Consider the following 19,705-nt stretch of genomic DNA (forward strand, 5'->3'; position numbering starts at 1 on the left):
TTTTTCTTGCATCTTAAAAGGTTCTCTTGATCCTTTCCCTATTTATCTGATAATATCTCTACATAATATTATTAACTTCTCAACTCTAGCAGAGCATTCCCTACTTCGTCACGTCTCTCGTTAGACCTGAACTCACTGGTAAAATCCTTGTGAATCTAAGTTGCACTTTTTCCCATTGTTTCAATACCCTTCCTGTAATGGGTTGCCCAAAATTGTGCACAGTTTTGCAACTCTGGTCTAACGTGGGTTTTCTATATACAGTAATGTTGCATCGAGACATTCAAAGCGTTTTGCAGGGTTTTACTGTGAGGCCTGGGCTTGAACCCACAACCTTCTGATTCTGAGGTGCCACCTGAGCCAGGCTGACACCAGTTGTGGCAAGTTCCATTCCAAGTTCAACCCTCATCACAGAAGCTGAGTTTTGAAAGCTTTTCAATGCGTTCAATGACCTTTGGTTTCACAGGTGGTCGGTATATCGGCAGGCACCAGATAAATGCAAGACCTTCAATGCCAGCCAGATTCAGCATTACCTCTCCAGTGTCCTGGAAGCACAGCGAAACCGAACGGTTCGGCAGAGTGCGTACCTGCGGAAAAAGAACAGGATAATTATCGTTACACCAGGGTAAGCGGTGACAATCGAGTGACATTCTAACACACTCTCAGCACTGCATTGCAGTGTCAGCTTAGACTATTTGATTCCAAGTCCCAACGTGGGTGGTTGAACCCACAGTCTTCTGACTCAGAGGCGAGAGTGCTACCACTGAGCCAGACTGACTATAATAATAATAATCCTTGCATTTGATATAGCGCTTTTCACGTCTTCTAGACGTCCCAAAGCGCTTCACAGAATATACTGTAAAGTGAATTGACTGTATATTTGTGGGCGAACGCGGGAGCCAATTGCGCACAGCAATTTCCCACAAACAGTCATGGATTGAAAAATAACCAATTTATTATTGTTTTGTTTTTTTGGAGGGATTATTATTACTGTGTGCCAACCTGGCTCAATCGGTAGCAATCCTAACTCAGAGTCAAAAGGATGTGGGTTCAGGCTCCACCTCGAGACTTGGAACTCATATAATCTAAGATAACACAGTAACATCCTTGGGATGAGTCATTAAACTGAGGCTCTGTCTCACAGTTTAATTGATGTTTTGCTGGGTCAAAAATTGTTCACCCATAAAGCAGTCAGTGCACTTCACACTATATCCTTTGGACCTTCTCTTGAGGTAAAAGGCTGGTATCGTAGCACCAAGCTCATTTCCATATCGCAACGTAATACAATTAGTGGACACGCATAGAGTCAGCATGTAACTACACATTCTATTGCTTATCCTTCATAACCACAGTTCTGATCATCTTTAGTGCCAGTGTGCAGGACTATTTTTTGTCAAATGTTTAAATTCACCTAAGTCTATAATTTTCACCCACAGTTTTGAAACAATTTCATCAAAGCTGTATGCTTTGAAAGTTCACCCCACTTTGACTTAATCTTTGATACTGGATTGTAAATTGCAAAAGACATTTGAAGGTGGATGTAGCACCAGTTCTTTTTAGAGGTATTTTTCTAAAAATGGCTTTAAGTGTGTAAATTGCCCAGCAGATAAGATTGAGTGTTGCTTTTAAAAGCTGTGTGATTGCACCACTCATGGGAACATTGGCACATCCCTTGAATGTGTCATCTCTGTGATCAGGGTGTGGCTCCAGTTCTTGTATCTTGTTTTCAGTTCACACTCCTCACTTTTCTCCTTCTGCCAGATACACGGATGTCATCGATGTTGTGCAGGCCATTCAGACCCACCCAGACCCTGAGGCTCAGACCACATTCGTCATAGGCGCCATCACTGTCTGCGTGGACCCACTGTGTTCATATATGCTCCATAGGTACTGTTTATATAAGTCAGCCCACAGCTGTGATGTGTCATTCAGTTACCGCAGGCTTCTTCAGGGAGGTGGGGGCAGAGAGAAACAGGAGGTAAGTGGGATCTCTTTGGGCCTGATGTGGCTCCAATGTGAAGTGCTTGACAACGGAATGTCAGAATCATGTCCACCCTCTGTGAAGGTCTCGATCATCCGGTTCCTCAGCCGGTGGGTTTGCAGTATTCTCGGGCACTGTTGATAACAGGTCAACTCAGCCCTGTTAAGGTAAAAAGGACAAGTCACAGGAAGCTCCCGAAGGGTTTCACAATCTTCTTGGTTTTAGCAGATTTGATCAGCATTACCTCAGCAAAACAAGTCATTGGTCTTGCCAACCTGTACTTGATACGTTCCGGAATTAGGTAAGCAGGGTGCATCCCTCCAGGGATTTTAGTACATTTTATATCTTAGAGGTTAGAGCACATGTCTTGCAAGTGAGAGGACCTGGGTTTGATTCCAGGGCAGAGCAAAACCTTAGACAAGTGTCCTTACTCCAAACACTTCTGTTTACCTGGATCAGTAAGTAGGTACCCGGTTGTTAGTCGATTGGCAGATGGGTTTTCTGTGGGAAATAATCCCTTAAAAAAATATAATAATTTGTTCACTCAATCCACAACTGTTTGTGGGACACTGTTGTGTGCAATTGGCTGGCGAGTTTCGCCCACAAAATATACAGTCTATTCACTTTACAGTATATTCTGTGAAGTGCTTTGAGAAGTCTCAAAGGCGTGATATCAAATGCAAGGATTATTATTATTATTTCAGCACCGGTGACCTAGAAAATAACTGTCTTCACCTCAGTGTGTGTTTGATGACATCAAAACTGACAGAAACACTGATACTATGTTGAGAAATATCTTAACCAGAAAATGCCATATCTTTGTGGCATTTATAGCTATACCTAATTAACACAAATCTACCTTTGATTATTCCCTTACCAGTTCAGGAATTTCTTTTCCCAGTTTCAAACAATTATTGCGTCTCACAACTGATCTCCAGAACATGCCCTCATTGATCAAACTCACAAGTGCAAACCAGGGCATTGGTGCAAGGCAAGTCCTTGTAAAAATGAAACCTTAGTTAGAAGGAGAGACTTTACTGCCCCTTGAAATCAATCCACTGGGAGCCGGGGGAGTCTGGCAAACATAGATATTTACAGCACAGAAAATGGCCATTTGGCCCATCATGTCCATGGTGGCTCCTTTGAGCAATCCTTTCAGTCTCATTTACCTGCTCTTTGACCCAACCCCTGTACCGTGAGAACTGGAGTGATAGGCAAATGGAGATTTGGTGCAGAAGAGGATCCGGGTAGTGGAGTTTTGATTTATATAGCAGCTTTCATGTCAGGAGAACGTCTCAGGGGACTTTATATAGATGGCTAGGCACCCAAGCTAGCGGAAGGGAGCTGAAGGGGGCGAGTGAGAGATGATCCAAAGTGCAGTCAAAGAGGTAAGTGTTTAGACAGGCTTTGAAATTGAGAAGGGAGGGGGTGAGAAGGGGGTTGAAGCAGGAATTTGCAAGACGCCAGAACGGAGTTTCAGAGAGCGACCTCCCCAATCTTGCTCGCTTTTTATCGCGGCTAATATTGCTTCTTTGTCTTTCTAGGTTCCTTTTCCCCAAATATTTGGATCAGTGCTCTCAAGGTATGTGTGACAGATGTGGGATGACTACAGCACTGATTTGATGTGGATTAATGCATGTAGCTTTAATATGTGTGTGCGAGTCAAATGCAAGGATTATTATCTCAGCATCATTATTATTGTGGCATGCATTTGTGCCAATTTCTAACTAGTTGCGTCCATTTTGGTCCAGAAAATTAAACAGATGAAACTGATGATTTTGGTCTCTTTAACACAGTTGGTTAACTCTTAACCAGAGGACTTTTCATTCCCCATTTACAATAGGAGTTCCTGACACAGAATGAAAAGTTCATTTGCAAAATGCACTTTAGCTCCAAACTATAGTGTGTCTTTCCCATTGTTGGGTCACATTCCTTTTGGTACGCCCAAGGCTGGCAGGTTACAATTGGATTAAACTGTCCTTCCAAACCGAAGTGCCTTTGAGGAGGCTTAAATCTGAAACCCTCCCAGAGTGTTTACCTGCTAAGCCACCAAGTTAATGCTTCGGTAATGGCTGCCTGATCCAGGAAACAGGATGAGACAGATGTAATATAATATTCAGCATTCCAGTTTTTTTTCTCCCCCTCTTTCTGTAGGCTTAGTGAACAATGTGGTTTTCACAAACTTGACAGCCGAGCCAAGGCACCCACTTCTGATCCAACTGCAGAAGCTGATTCGAACCGCTAACCCCAGCATGGCTTTTATTCTCGCAGAGAAGGGAGCAGTGACCAGGTACAAATATATATTTGTAAAGCACCTTTCACGTCGGGAGGACATCCCAAGGCCCTGGACAGTCCAGGGTTTGCACCCAAGCTGGGGTGCAGGGGTGAGGGGAGGGGAGGATGGTTGAAAATATGCTCGAAGACCAAGGTCTTGAGGTGGATCTTGAAAAAGGCAAGGGAGGCAGCGAGTTGAAGGGATCAACTAGTTCTGTTTGGATGTAGGTATGATACAATATCATCGACATTGATATAGCACCTTTCACATTGGGAAGAGTTCTGAAAAGCACCTAGTAGTTGGTTGGGGAATAGAGGTATGGTAAGAGGGTGGAGTATTGGGATTAGATCTGCAAAGATCCAACAAACTGGTGGGACAACAACACTTGTGCTTGTATTGCTCCCTCTGAAATGCTACCCACGCAGGGTAGCATCGCGGAGCGTTAGGAACGGGCTTGACGGGCTGAATGGCCTCCTCCTGTCCATATTTCCTATGGTTTTTTTTCCCCGTGCACTTTATAATAGGGTGGTGCGGCTTCAGAATTGAAACATAGTTGAAGACTTGCCACCGGCAGTTTACCTTGCTGAGTTCGGAAACCTGTGTGAAGGGCCAACACTCATAATTAAGCTTGCTAACCTCTGTAATAAAGTCCATTGATGGCTTGAATAAGCCCCCTCCTCCCTTTAAGAAAGTTGTGGAATCCAGGTTGAGCAAGTTTAATAATAATGAAGAGGCAATAACCCCTTCAAAAAATACATAATAATTTGGTCACTCAATTCATGACTGTTTGTGGGACACTGGTGCGCAATTGGCTGCCGTATTCTGCCCACAAAATACACAGTCGATTCACTTTACAGTATATTCTGTGAAGCGCTTTGAGACATCTCAATGTGATGAGGCGCTGTATCAAGTGCAAGAAATATTATGATTTGCAAATTCAAGTTGCTGTTTATGTGTAAAGCCTGTATTATACATGTTTATTTCATTATCAGTGAACCACCTGCTCTCCAGGTGCCCTCCTTTCTCCTTTCACAATATCTTTTTCCTTCCCCTTACTCCTCACCCCACACACTACAGAAATGCTGATGTGGAAATGGTTCTGTCTGAAAGCAGCTTCTCAGAGCCCCCCATGTTGAGATCCCGCTACTTGATGTTTCCTGGCTGGTACGTACCTTCCTTGTGTAAAGTCCAATTCATCATGGTAACTCATCACGCTATTGATGACTCATTGTGATTCTGGGCAAACAAACGGAAAGCCAAGTGTGTGTGTGCACATGTGTTTGTTATGTGCATTCCCCAAAAATTGTTTCATAATGTCTGTTTTAATCGTCTTTTTGAGCTTCTTAAGTTATGAACACCAACTGGTCTGGGATATATAACGCAGGGTATCTGGTTTAAGTATTCTTCAGAGTGTGTCAGTGGGTAATGAGGAGAAGCTCTGCCAGAGGATTATCTCAGGACAAGAAACAGTCTAGGATGAATTAATGAATATCGATTTTTAGCCACCCAAAATAAGAATTAATTTCCACCCGTACTGTAACAACCTGCATTTATATAAAACAGTTTTTACGTTGGAAGGATGCCTGAAAGAGCTTGACATTGCTAGCTGCGCACCAACCTAGGGCATGGGAGCTGAGAGCATGAGGGGAAAGATGACCGAAAGTACCTTCGATAGCACCCTTTTGTGTAGAGTAACATCTCGGAGCACTTTACAGGAACAACCACAACAACTTGCATTTAGACAGCGTTCTTCACATGGGGTGGCTGGCTTAACAGTGGCGTAATTTGACACCAAGCCAGGAGAGAGGGGAGGTCACCATTTGCAGGATCGAAGAGGAACATCTTCAGGTGGTATCTGAAGAAGATAGAGGAGGCAAGTTTGGACATTGAGCAAGGTAGGAGGATGAGGTAGAGATAGATGCATTCAAAGAGGTAGAATTTGAGGCAGGACTTAAAGATAGAAAGAACGAGGGTCAGACAGATTGGCAAAGGGAGAGAGTTTCATAGGTTAGGGGTGTTATAAAGGTAATTTTTATGAACAGTTTTGCACAAAGGTATCATCGGTGCTTACAGTTTAAATTAACTTTTACGTTAAGTTGAAAGAAAAATACTAGAAAATTATATTTACTAAGTGTGTTCTGTGCTTTCATGCCCCTTGTTCAGGTATGACGGCAAGTTCAGATCGGGGCCAGTTTACCCACAGATGATGTCAGTCTGCCTCAGGTTCAACCGTCCACTCGATAGATCGAGATTCACGACAAAATGCAAAGGTTTGTTCCAGCCTCTTGAAGTGGAAGTGACAGCTTTCAAGCTATCTCCTCCAGAGCTCAAGACTTTAGAACAACAACAACAACAACAAGATTCCATATATAAAGCGCCTTTCACGTCAGGAGGACGTCCCAAGGCGCTGCACAGTTGGGTCATGACCCGAGCAGGGGGGAAATGGTCAGGGTGAGGGGAGGGAAGGGAGGGAGCGAGGAGGGGGAAATGGTCAGGGTGAGGGGAGGGAAGGGAGGGAGAGAGGAGGGGGAAGAGAGTCGAGAGGGGAGCTGAAGGCTCGGTCAAAGAGAAAGGTTTTGAGACCGGCCTTGAAGGAGGAAAGGGAGGAAGCGGCGAAGGCACTGGGGGATGGAGTTCCAGAGCCTGGGGGCTGAGAGGCTGAAGGCCCGACCACCGATGGTAGGGCGGTTGGGGCGGGGGACGTGGAGCAGACCGGAGCCAGAGGAACGGAGGGTACGGGCAGGTAGGTAGGGGGATAGTAGGTCGGAGAGGTAGGAGGGAGCGAGGCCGTGAATGGCCTTGTAGGTGAGGATGAGGATCTTGAAATCAATCCTCTGGGGGATGGGGAGCCAGTGGAGGCGAGCGAGGGTGGGAGTGATGTGGTCCGGTGTCTGGTGCGGGACAGTACACGAGCTGCAGAGTTCTGAATGACCTGCAGCTTGTGGAGGGAGGTGGCGGGAAGGCCGGCGAGGAGAGAGTTCCCATAGTCCAGCCTTGAGGTGACAAAGGCGTGAACCAGGGTTTCAGCAGCGTGAGGGGTGAGGTAGTGCCGTAGTCTGGCGATGTTCCGGAGGTGATGGAAGGCGGTGCCAGTTGTGGTGCGGATGTGAGGGAGAAAGGACAGCTCAGGGTCGAACAAAACGCCGAGGTTCCTGACTGGCTTTGAGAGGTGGAGAGTGCAGCCTTGGATGCTGATGGTGTCAGCGCCTGAGGTGCGGAGGCGCTGACGTGAGCCAATCAGGAGGGCCTCGGTTTTTCGCACGTTGAGCTGAAGAAAGTTGTCTCTCGTCCAGGACTCGATGTCGGACAGGCAGCTGTCAGGACATCGGTGGTCGTGGAGTTGAGAGTAGAGGAGGAAAGGTAGAGTTGGGTGTCATCCGCATACATGTGGAAGTTAACTCCATGTCTGCGGATGATGTCACCACAGGGGGAGCATATAGAGGGTGAAGAGGAGGGGACCGAGGACAGAGCCCTGAGGGACACCACATGAGACAGTGCGGGGGGTGGAGGAGAAGCCATTCGTCGAGACAAAGTGAAGACGGTGAGAAAGGTACGACCTAAACCATTCAAGGACAGTGCCTTGAAGGTTGAGGTGGGAGGATAAGCGGTGGAGGAGGATAGCGTGGTCGACCGTATCGAATGCTGCCGATAGGTCGAGGAGGCAGAGGAGCCCTGGTCACAGATGGTCAGGATATCATTGGTGACCTTGACCAGGACAGTTTCTGTGCTATGGGCAGCACGGAAACCCAACTGAAGGGGTTCGAAAAGAGAATGGGTGGAAAGGAAAGAGCGGGTGGATGTTAAAGGGCGAGAATGGGTGGAGAGGAAAGAAGTACTGAATGAAATAAAAAGAAGCCACCTTTATCAAAAAAGAACGAAAACTAGCATTTTTATCAGCGCCCATTTCGAATAGTGCCTTGGGATTGTTATGCCCACTTGGACTTGGTTTAACTTCTGATCGGAAGCACAGCACCTCCCACAATGTAGCACACTCCCAGCACTGCACTGTATTGTACATATCTAATATGGAATATGCAATAGAACGAAATAAACCTACTTAAGCAGAGTTCTTCTAACTACAAGCTCTTCAGTTTTGTAAGGTGACATTGTGTGTCAGCTCAGCTCAGCTCAGTTAGTAGCAGCCTCATCTCAAGTCAGAAGGTTGGGTTTCAAACCCACATCAGGACTATGCACTGGTCTCGGCTGACATTCCAGTGTGATCCATTGTTGGAGGTGCCATTCTTTAGATGTGTTGTTGAACCATGGTCTTGCCTGTTCAGGTGGATGTTAAAGATCCCCTTGTATTTGAAAAATTTCTTCTGCGCCCTGGCCAACAATTCCCCAGATGAAATTGATCACTCACTTCATGGCTGTTTGTGGGATCGTCAGTTGCTCTGCGCAAACTGATCGCCACATTCGCCTACAAAATACACAAGTCACTACACTTTACAGTATATCCTGTGAAGTGTTTTGAGACATTTCAACAACTATAAGTTGTATCAAATGCAAGGATTATTATTGTGCGGCGATTGCTTCATCGCAACAAGTCTGAATCATCTAAGATAAGAATTCTGCTGTAATTGTAAAATGTCATTTTTTTAAACTCCAGAACCTTTCATCTGCTCCGGTTTTGTTTCAATTTCTGCTGCAGTTTTAATTTGAAGCTGTTTGTATTGTGTGAGCCTCACTGCAGATCATTGTGCATTGGAATGTGCAGTATGATATGGGCACCTACACACACCTTCCTCAACTCCTTCCACCCCTAGTTTGGGCTCCCAGTCAACTTTGTGAAGCACTTTGAGATGTGCTCGTGACATAAAAAGTGCTGTGTAAATGTAATCTTGCCATGTAAATGGCAAGTTTCCTTACTCCACACGCCTAATAATAATCCCTCCAAAAACCCCAAACAATAATAAATTGGTCATTTTCAATCTACGAATGTTTGAGGGACATTGCTGTGCGCAATTGGCTGCCGCGTTCGCCCACAAATATACAGTCAATTCACTTTACAGTATGTTCTGTGAAGCGCTTTGGGACGTCCTCCTGACGTAAAAAGCGCTATATCAAATGCAAGGATTATTATTATTATAATCTATGTATTGTCACTGTGATATCGGAAATACACTGACTCCACTTTATCTCTTTCTGTTACTACAGGTCTGAGGTCCACACTGAAGTCCATTCCTTTTCATGGAAATATTTATCATATTCAAGGACGAGTGAAGTTTCCAGGTACTTGATTTGGGGATTTAAGTCTACTTTTGTTACCATTGCTGGATTATAGGTGCATCACCTCTATGAGAAGTTATTTCTGTATGCTACGATCTGCTAGATTTTGAAACGATTGAATTTTGGAATACATCGAGCTGCACGCTTTTCTGGTTTAATCCCGCCTCTTGCTTAAGTAGCACAGTGACGTGACTTTCAGGCTTGACTACGTCAACGCTCTGCGTGCCAGACTCCCCAGCTTCCCCCCACAAGCTGTGGACTCACCAGAACTCTGTAGCCCCTGTCCTCTTCCACATCAGGTTCCTGGAGTTTATTACCTATCCTTGCTTGGCTTCACTGGCTCCCCATCCCCAATGGATCATGTTCAAGATCTTTGTTGTTGTGTTCAGGTGCAAGCTGTTGTTATTGTACTGCATAAAATGTAAATTGTGTTGACTTAATATAGTTTATGATAAAATAAATTGTGTGGCACTGACTTCCCACTGAACTAGCTCACACTGGCTTAACTCACACAGATCATTTGAACTGCAGTTCTTACCCCTTCCCTCCCTGCCCTCCACCCCTCCTGATCCCAACCCCCTGCTCAGGTCCAAATCCCTGTTTGTTCAGCGCCTTGGGACATCTTCCCAATGTGAAAGGTGCTGTGTAAATGTAATTTGTTGTTGGCGTTAAAAAGGAAACCGAGCTGGATCTTGGATTTTACCCATTTACCCAAGTGTCATTTTATAGGAGTACGCTATTGATATGGTGTGTTGTAGCAGTGTTTCATCTGTAAATCGGCAAATATGCAGGGAATGTAAACCCTTACACACTCTTTTTTGTAAGTTGTGTTGTGCAGCATTTGGCAGAGTTGAATCTGAATATCTAGAACTGACATCCTCTCTTCGCAGCCTAACACAATGGCATTGACAGGGTCAGAGGCATAGTGCCAACCTGCCCTCAAACAGGATAATACATTACACCAGGACCCAACAGAAGGAAGAGAAAAAAACAATGAGCTTGTTAAAATTTGAGCAGAGATTTATGAATTATAACCTTGATCGTGCTTTTTTTTAACCTCTTTCCTCCCACCCACCCTTTCCCCACACTCTTAACAGACTCCAGCTTAGTGACCTCTCACCCATTGCAGTAGAATTCAACTTACATTTATATTGCCCCTTTCATTTCGGGTGGACATGTTGAAAGCATGTCATTCAGGTGGGTCTTTAAAAGAGCCAGCACAGACATGATGGGCCAAATGGCCTTCCTCTGTGCTGAAAATTCTGAAAAGTTGCAGTCCTCTTCCACACTACGCTCTGTGAGCCAATCACCGTTATCCTTACCCTGCTTTACTAGCTCTCCATCCCCCAGATCAATCAAGTTTAAGACTTTTAAAGCCCTCCACGGTCTTGCTGCTCCCTACCTCCGTGACCTACTAAAACGCTACCAACCTGCCCACTTCCTTCGCTTGCCAGGTATTGGCCTGCTTCATGTCCTCCGCCCCGCCCGCTCCACCATCAGCGGTCAGGCCTTCAGCTTTGCTGGCTCCATCCTCTGGAACTCCATCCCGAATTGGCCTCTCCGCATTGCCACCTCCTTTGCCTCCTTCAAGGGTCATCTCAAAATCTTCCTCTTCAACTGTGCCTTCAATTATCCCGCCACCCCTCTTGACTCCAACTCCTAGCTCAGGTACAAATCCTTCACTGTCCAGCTCCTTGGGGCTGCAAGGACACACTGAAGTCGTGCTTCAAGCAATGCAATGTGGTCATTGATTTTTGGGAAACCCTGGCCTCCAACAGACTGCAATGATGTTCTCTTCCTATTTTCAGGTCTCGACTGAAGACCTTTCTTTTCGACCGCACATTTGGTCACCTTCCTCCCCCTCCCCCTGGCTCAGCCCCAGGATCCGTCACTGTGAAGCGCTCTGAGACTCCGTCCGGCGTGGAGGGCGCTATATAAATCCAAGTTGTTGTTGTTGATGATGTGTTGAAGTAAGAAAAGGAGTGAAGGGCTTTGAGGAACAACACTGTCAGTGTTTAAGCAACACATGAAAGCCCTGGGATGTCCTCCAACATGAAAGATGCTTTATGAATACAGTTTGCTGTTTTTGTTCATCTTTTCAGTAAAATATTACTTTGTAAATCATTGCCCTGAATTATTTTTTAAACTCCCTGTGTCCTGCAGACTCGGAAAAACTGTTTGAAATTTGCCACAACACCATGACCAACGCGATGTGTTTGGTGCCTTTGCAAGACGGCCCCTCTCCCCCTCCCTTACAGAGCGATGGCAAGATCCACATCAGCCAGCCTGAGTACTTTGTCACCTTCATCGGTTGCTCTCTGAAGGAGGAGGTTTTGATGGACTGGCTGCGACAGTGTACCAGACAGGTACAGGTTTACCATGGGCTCCACCTTCCCCTCCTCTCTCCATCTAATTTAATCAGTGTTTTCTCATTGTCCTTTGGAGTCCCATAAGTGTAGTGGTTAGTGCACTCGCCTCGCAAGGGAGAGGACCCGAGATGATTCCCGGGCAGGGTGAAATGATAGGCAAGATTCCTTATGCCACAAGCCTGTTTACCTAGCAGTAAGTAGGAACCTAGTTGTTTGTCGATTGGTGGATCGCTTTCCAGAGGTAATTATCCCTCCAAAATAATAATAATTTGCTCACTCAATCCAAGACTGTTTGTGGGACACTGCTGTGCGCAATTGGCTGCAGTGTTTTGTCCAAAAAATATACAGTCAATCCCTTTACAGCATATTCTGTGAAGTGCTTTGAGACATCTCAACAACGTTATAAGGCACTATATCAAATGCAAGGATTGTCATTATTATTGTTGTCATTCATCCCATACCAGTTAGGAAGAAACTGGTGTCCCTCATATTTTTGGTCAGCCAGGTGTCTGAGACATGCATGAGTTTAAGAGTATCCAAACCAGACTGAGTTTGGTGCTTGCGGTTTTCTCCATTCTCTTTTCAAATACTGTCATGGGATATTTAACTTCCAACTGAAAAGGTAGACGGGACCTCGGTTTAACGTCCCATCCAAAACATTGCTGTGTGTAAACTTGGTTGTCATGTTTGCCTACAAAACACAGTAAATCCTTTGCAGCATTTTGAAAGATTTCAATGGCATGTTAAGACATTTACATCAAATGCAAAAGATTGATATTAAGAATATAAGACTGTAATATTGTTACACATCCCGTCCTTGTTCTCGTGGAGCGAGATTTTACTAATTTATGTTTTATTGCCATCTTTACTGTGCAGAAACCTCAGAAGAAAGCTATGAAGATGCGTTCAACCCTCACAAAACAGGAAATCAAGAACATCCATGTAAGTAGAGTGACAGAACACTAGAGTACCGAGACAGGCTGTTTGACTGGTCTGGAGTTTTCTCCATAGGAACAGTAAGAGGCGGTTCAAATATCAAACCTGTTCCACCATTTTATTAGATTATGGCTGATTTTTTAATCCCATTTCCCCACTGTTTCTAATAACTCCTAATCCTTAAAAAATAATCCTACTTCTCCTGTATCTAACTCTGTGTCAGCCAGGTTCAGTTGGCAGCATGGGAATCAGAAGGGTAGGGTTGAAGCCCCATGTCAGGACTTTGAACTCGCACAGAATAAGGCCATTTGGCCCATCATGTCTGTTGAAACCCTCGAGCAATACTTTCAGTTCCATTTTCCTGCCCTTCCCAACTCTTTTTGAGGTATTTATCTAGTTCCCTTTTGAAAGCCAGTACATAGACCAGACTGACGTTCTGGGTGAAGTGCTTTGAGATGTCTCAACAACTTGATAAGACGTTCTATCCAATGCAATGATTATTATAGATAAAATCAGTCGTTCACTTCATGGCTGTTGTGGGACATTGCCCAAATTGGCTGCCAAATTCACCTACATAATAGTAAGTCGCCACACTTTGCAGTGAATCTTGTAAGATATCTTTGAGCAGCCTTCCCAATGTTCTCTGGTACTGTATTAAATGCAAAGATTATAATTATTATTATTTGAAAACTCTCAAACATAGTGATGGGTTTTCGTGTTTGTCAAGACACCAAAAAAAGTACCTAACTGGAAGCAGTTCCTTGGATGTGTACAGGTTTAAAGCATAATTAATATCCTTTTGATTCCAAAGCATTAAAACCTTTGCACTTTGGGGGGTCAGCTTGGTGTCTGACATGGGGAAACCCATAGCTGTGCTTCAAAGTAGCCAAACCAGATTGAAAGTTCCATGTATGCCACCTAAAAATGGAAATCCCTGTGTTCGGAACGGAAAGTGTATTCTCTCCCCATTTAAAAATAAATCAAAGATATTTCACAGTTGAAAATGTAAGTTTCTTGACCTTTCGTCTCGTCTTCAGATCAAACGCCATTTGGAGCTGACTCCACCCGGTTGGTTTTACAACGGGATCCAGTTCGTTAACTTCTTTGGTGAGAAAATGGACTATCATCCATGTATCCTTTCACGCTCTTTTGGGGTGGGGGACATTTTTAGTCAGTTTATCTATTTCTGTTTGGAAATCAGCTGAATACACATCAACATCTATTTTGTTACGTCCTGGGTTTCGGAGCCTCTGACCAGTTCAATTCTATCTGAACTTAATCTGTGTTTGTGCTGAGTCACTCTGGAGGCTGGATGGTAGGTCTTGAGACAGACCTGGAAAGAGGTTGGGAAGATAGCAAGTCAGAGGGACTATGGAATGAAGTTCAGACAGTGGAGGCAGATAGGCTGAAACCCCAAATCTAGGCTAGATAATCCATACGCCCAACAAGAGCAGAAATAGGAGATACACTCCTCGGAAGAGAAAATCAATAATAATAACTTGGATTTTTTGTTCACGTAAACTAAATGTCCCAAAGCACTTTACATAATGAAATGGAGGCGAGCACATCCAGTTCATGAAGCGTGTTATTACGGGGTTCTACTATATTTAGTAGAAGTTCAGGGTATTCTATCCACCAGTGAAGCTTTTACTGATTCTTGTAGGAAGGTTACACACATTTCACTTTCAATTACCTGTGAAGCATTAAAGGTTTGGACATCATGGGCATCGGTTGAAACACAGGGACTGTCATTAACGTAGGTCAATGCAAAGGCTGTTTGTTCCTTACATCTCTGACCTCCCAGTGATGGACAAGTTCATAGATGATTACATTGTGGAAACCAATAAAGAGATCGAGGGGTACAATGCAGAACTCGAACGTCAGGCTTGCTCTGACCTCTTTGAGCCATAGCTGAAGATTCACCTAAGCTGTCCTCGGCCTGACTGTCCACATCTGAATTTGGGACAGCCAGTTACAGATAATGAGTGCGTAGTCTGGAGCGGACATGGAACGGTATTATAACATAATACGTTCTTGCGTGGTAAGATCGGTCTCAATAATTTAAGTCGGGAGTTGTGGGGGGAAATTACATTGTTTTAGTGACTGAGACTTACAAGAAGCCAGCAACATTTCCTATTAAGCTCCAATACATAGCAGCCCCCTCCTCCCCCAGTTATAATGCGCACTGTGTTTTGGGTCAACAAAATTAGCTTCCGCGTTATAACTGGTCTGAAAAAATGGCCATCATCCTCGCTTCCAGGTCATGAGATCAGCTTTGATGTCACCTCCGGTACTGGCTGGCTGGCTTCCGGGGCCACACCACTCTTGGAACTCTGATTAAAGGGACTGGCTTTCGGTGCTCATGCTCAGAAAGCTGGTCAGTCCATGCCGGAAGCAGACATTGGCAAACTCGCACTCCAGCGAGGCACTTTATAACTGGGTCACCCTGCAGTTCCCAACTGTTGGTTTTGCTCACAACAGTAGTGAGCTGTCTGCAGTGGCAAAATGGTTACGTGGAACATGCCTTTTCTGTCTTTGGGGTCTGAACCCTTAACCATCCCAGTTCAAATTGACACAAATATGTGTCTAAATGTACAAACAAACCTCGTCACTTTATAAATCTCTCAGGTCTTCAAAGTGGACCTGCGGCCAATTGAATCAGATCAAAAAGTTAAAGTAATTCTGATTGCTGTTTTTAACCCAATGCATGTGACCTGACAGGAGCTGTAAACCAGCCAAGTGCTTCATCTCAACTATAGAGGCAAACCCACCACAACAATGTGCATTGAAAATGGACTGCTGCTTTGTAAGGCCAACACATTTCAGTGAAAGCTATTAATTCCATCAAACTGACGCCAATATAAATTAACTTTGCGCCCTTGCTGCAGCAAACTATAGCATTCTTTTACTGACCCCTGAGTTTACACGGTCGATTGTTTTGTGGTTAGGTGCAAAAATGTAGGTTTCCTCCTTTTTCACAGAAAAGCTTTAATACCACCAGATGAGATGTTTATAGCTGCTGATTCTAAACTCATAATTGTTGGGATTAGTATAATTATTTCAGATTTGTAACCTGTGGAGCCCTTGGCATAAAAATTATTTACTATGGATTCAATGTTAAGCTTGGGGAGAGAGTGTGGGAGGGAATCAGCATTCCAAAAGTGCGCAGTGTAGATCAGTCCACTTGTCATTTATCATGTTATACACATGAACTTTAGCAGTGAGTATTTCATGTCCGATGTTAACTGATAACCAAAGGTGGAATCCCGTCTTATTCTGGCTATGAAACCTTTAGTTCAGATAGTAAACATGTCTTCTCAATGTCCAGACATTTTAAATACATATATATACATACACACGTATAAACGTTTTAAAATACTTTAGAAGTATTTCTCCACCTTATTTTCTCCCCTTACACTCACTCTCTCTCTCTTCCACCTATTTCTCTCTTGTGTCGTTCTCTTATTCTGATTCCTCATGTTTTTGCTCATTTCGTTTCAAGTTTTTTTTTCACCCTCAATCTCTTTTTCTCTCTTCCCCCCCCACCACCGTGTTTTCTTCCCCACCATCATCGTGGTAACTTTTCTCGCTTCCCTAACTTTTTTATACTCACGGTCAATTGTTGGCCAGCTTGTGTCCAGTTGAAGCTTTTACTTGGGACTGGCTCAGGCTCGTCAAAACTTGCAAGCCCTGCGTAGGCAGATCTTTCCCACCGCTTTCCCTCGTGCACACAACATAGGAGCCAGAGAGGAAGTGGAGAACACGTGCGATTGTGCACAACACAGTATTCTAGATTCCATGCACTCGAGCATGAGAAACGGCCCAGAGTTAATGCAATCACTCACACATATACATAACACACACAAACCCAGACTTAACAGAAAAAAAAGATGCATCTTTACTGACTTAGCTGAAAGGTGAGTGAAGAGGGTGTGGGCTCATTTGGCTAGTTTCTAGTTCTCTATTTCAGACTGAGGTGCAGGTGTTTAAATCACCTTCGTGGTCATCAAGAAAATGGCTAGGGTGTTACAGGCTGGATGGGGAGGGAAATATCCCTCAACAAAATACTAATTTGGTCAATCAATTCACAACTGTTTGTGGGACATTGCTGTGCACATTTCGTCTACAAAATATACAGTCAATTCACTTTACAGTATATTTTGTGAATTATTTTGAGAAGTCTCGAAGACATGATAAGGCCCTATGTCAAATACAAGGATTATTATTAAATAGCATGTGTCAAATTGTTAATGATAGGTGGGAGACAGGTTTCCTCAATGAATGAGAGGAGATATTATTGTCAGTCACAGCTAAATGCTGCTTCTCGCCACCATTCCTGATCATACGCTCCCACAATTAGTACAAAAAGATACACTGGTAAATTTACATCTCAAGCTGAGTGGTGTGATGTGGTACACTGTAATGCTGAGTGTCGCACTGGATTGATTTAAACTGGGGTATACCTTTACAGTAAAGGTAAACAGTAGATGCCTTATGTTAAATTCTAGTATGGTGGGGTGGGGCAGGGGAAAAAATTAGCCTCAGTAAAGTCAGATGCTGCTAAATAGTTGGTTTGGTGGAATGATGCTGTTTGCAAATTAAGCTGAAATGTGTGTTCTGACTACTCATCAACACCAACTTACATTTATATAGCGCCCTTCACGCAGGATAGCGTCTCTGAGCTGTGTACTCGCCTACACAACACATGTCACTACACTTTATAGCAAAGCGCTTTGAGATATCCTCCCAATGTGAGAGGTGCTAATATCAAATGCAAGGACTATTATTACGACTTGTTTATTATTATTATTATTACTCCTAAAATCAACAAGGTCACTTTCAGAGAGTGGCATTCCCAGCCTCTATATGATGAGATGAGCATTCTAGCTGACTGGTTTACCTTACCTACGGTCTCAGTGCGGTCACTACAAATGTGAAGAACAAACTTTTGGGTGCACTTTGTATTTTTTTTACTTGACGACCTGCGCAAGCCGTCATCACAGTTTCCCTGGTATTGTTTGGGTTGTCGGAATTCGGACATGTTTTGTTTTTGTGGGGTAGTGGGGGGGCAAGAGTTATACATTACTTTTTTTTTTAAAAATGGTTTATCTAAATATTATTGCGGCTGAAGTCTCTGAAATTGCGTTGTATCGTCAAGGCACACCAACGCATTTCCCAGGTAGACCCGCAGCGAAACCCTGTAGAGGGTGTCTCTCATATTATTGTTTATTGGGTCGGCAACAATGGTTTTATTCAGTCAGGACTTGGCTGAGCCCTTCATCAGCCAAGCTTTTGATTCAAGCTCTGCAACAAGACAGAGCAAAGACTCATACACAGTCTTTGCATGCAGATCGGGGCAGCTGTCTCTTAACGGAAGACAAATAGTCCAATAAATATAGTGCAGGCTTGAAAAAATATTGTGGTGCCAACTCTGATGTAGCTTTATAGATAACTGTTGATATAATGCAGGGAGTAAAGGAGGGGAGGGGGAACAGAGCAGATTCGCTGACGTCTTAACTCAGCGAAGGAATATTTAAGCGCTTAAACCTCGCTCAGGAGTCCAAGAGCACATTAAGATAACACTCGATCAGATTACCTTTGCGAGCATCATCTGCAACAACAACAATAACTTGCACTTATATAGCGCCCTCCATACAGGGTAGCGTCTCACCTAGCTTGTTTCGCTGCAAAAAACAAGCATAACCTTGCAAAGGAGGACGCTTTGCATTCCATATGAATGTACTAAAGGAAAATGTGTTGTTTTATCCTGAATCAGACACCCACCCAGGTGTGCGTTTCTTGGGCTCTTGTGCCAGTTTGCTTTATGCATGTGCAGGCAGGTACCCATGACTTACAGTGTTGGGGGACATAAGACTAACCCTCCCCCCACACAGACAAATAGTAGGTGCGCTCAAGGGAAACGGCTGTCAGTGTTTGGTATCACTGCCATTTACTTTAGTTTATTCAGGTAAGGTTTAAAATGCCCAAAACTGACCTCCCCATCCGTTAGGATGAAGCAGTGTGTTATTCTCCTTCCATTTTGTTTTGACTTCATTTAAAATGCGAGGCATCTCTTATCAAGCCCACTTTGGTGATAATAGGCATCCCCCTCCCCTTCACGTTAGCTCACTTGGAGTTGTTTGGTTGAAGGAAACCCAAGGTTCTTGATTCATAAGGAAATCCATCACCATGCTTAAGAGTATTCAAAATAGACTGAGGGTTCCACCCATGTATGCCAGCTCTGTATGGATATTTCCCTGCATCTGGAATGGAATGTGCTCTCTCTCCCTGGAGGGACACACCCTGTTTACTTAATTCTAGGTACGCAGGTAGGCGAGAGCCAAGGCTTGGGGACCCCACATGTGTATGCTGTTCTTGGGGATAGTGGGTTAACTGCTGGAGTTTAACCAAATGAAGTGGTCAAAGTAGAAAGCTCACTCACCACGTATGTAGCATCTCAGATGCTTTAATGGTTAACTGATGCAAGCATGGTGATGAATTAAAATCTTCTCTTTTTTTGTCACTGAAATCCATGGGAGCTGTGTCTTTACGTAAAGGGGTGGTGGGGGGGGAGAAAAAACAAAGCAAGTTCCATGGGCTGTGTTTCGATTGAATTTGATGTGTCCAGAGAAAAATCTCCTAAATGCCAATTTTTAATAACTGATGACTGCCAGAAGTGGGCAGGAAAAAAATCCTTGAGCAATTTGCAAAGGACATTAAGCTCAGGCCAGCAAAGCTATAGTAAATGGCATGCGAGTAAATGGCAGCAAAGGCACACTTACCTGGCAAAGCTGTGTAGAAACACTTTCAAGCCTTCCCCTACAAATAGTCTTTGCAGCTCAGTTCTGTTAGCTTAGAATGCTCGCTTACCATTATAACCTTGCAGCGTAGGCACTAAGACAGCCAGGGAAACGAGGA

At 44.1% G+C, this 19,705-nt stretch overlaps 1 protein-coding gene across 1 annotated transcript in view; it reads left to right on the top strand.

Annotated features, from left to right (window-relative positions):
• Positions 1 to 16,892, top strand: part of dnaaf9 (dynein axonemal assembly factor 9) — an 82,505-nt gene extending 65,613 nt beyond the window's left edge. The window contains exons 27-37 of the mRNA XM_007907964.2: positions 464 to 622; positions 1,759 to 1,884; positions 3,523 to 3,560; positions 4,133 to 4,268; positions 5,331 to 5,417; positions 6,417 to 6,523; positions 9,411 to 9,485; positions 11,646 to 11,848; positions 12,728 to 12,793; positions 13,825 to 13,918; positions 14,592 to 16,892. Of these exons, the coding sequence (XP_007906155.2) occupies positions 464 to 622; positions 1,759 to 1,884; positions 3,523 to 3,560; positions 4,133 to 4,268; positions 5,331 to 5,417; positions 6,417 to 6,523; positions 9,411 to 9,485; positions 11,646 to 11,848; positions 12,728 to 12,793; positions 13,825 to 13,918; positions 14,592 to 14,698 (1,198 nt within the window). The 3' untranslated portion in view covers positions 14,699 to 16,892. The remainder of the gene's footprint in view (positions 1 to 463; positions 623 to 1,758; positions 1,885 to 3,522; positions 3,561 to 4,132; positions 4,269 to 5,330; positions 5,418 to 6,416; positions 6,524 to 9,410; positions 9,486 to 11,645; positions 11,849 to 12,727; positions 12,794 to 13,824; positions 13,919 to 14,591) is intronic.
• Positions 16,893 to 19,705: the final 2,813 nt, after the last annotated feature.

Source organism: Callorhinchus milii, unplaced genomic scaffold (assembly GCF_018977255.1).
Source record: "Callorhinchus milii isolate IMCB2004 unplaced genomic scaffold, IMCB_Cmil_1.0 Scaffold1, whole genome shotgun sequence".
NCBI classification, from domain to species: domain Eukaryota; kingdom Metazoa; phylum Chordata; class Chondrichthyes; order Chimaeriformes; family Callorhinchidae; genus Callorhinchus; species Callorhinchus milii.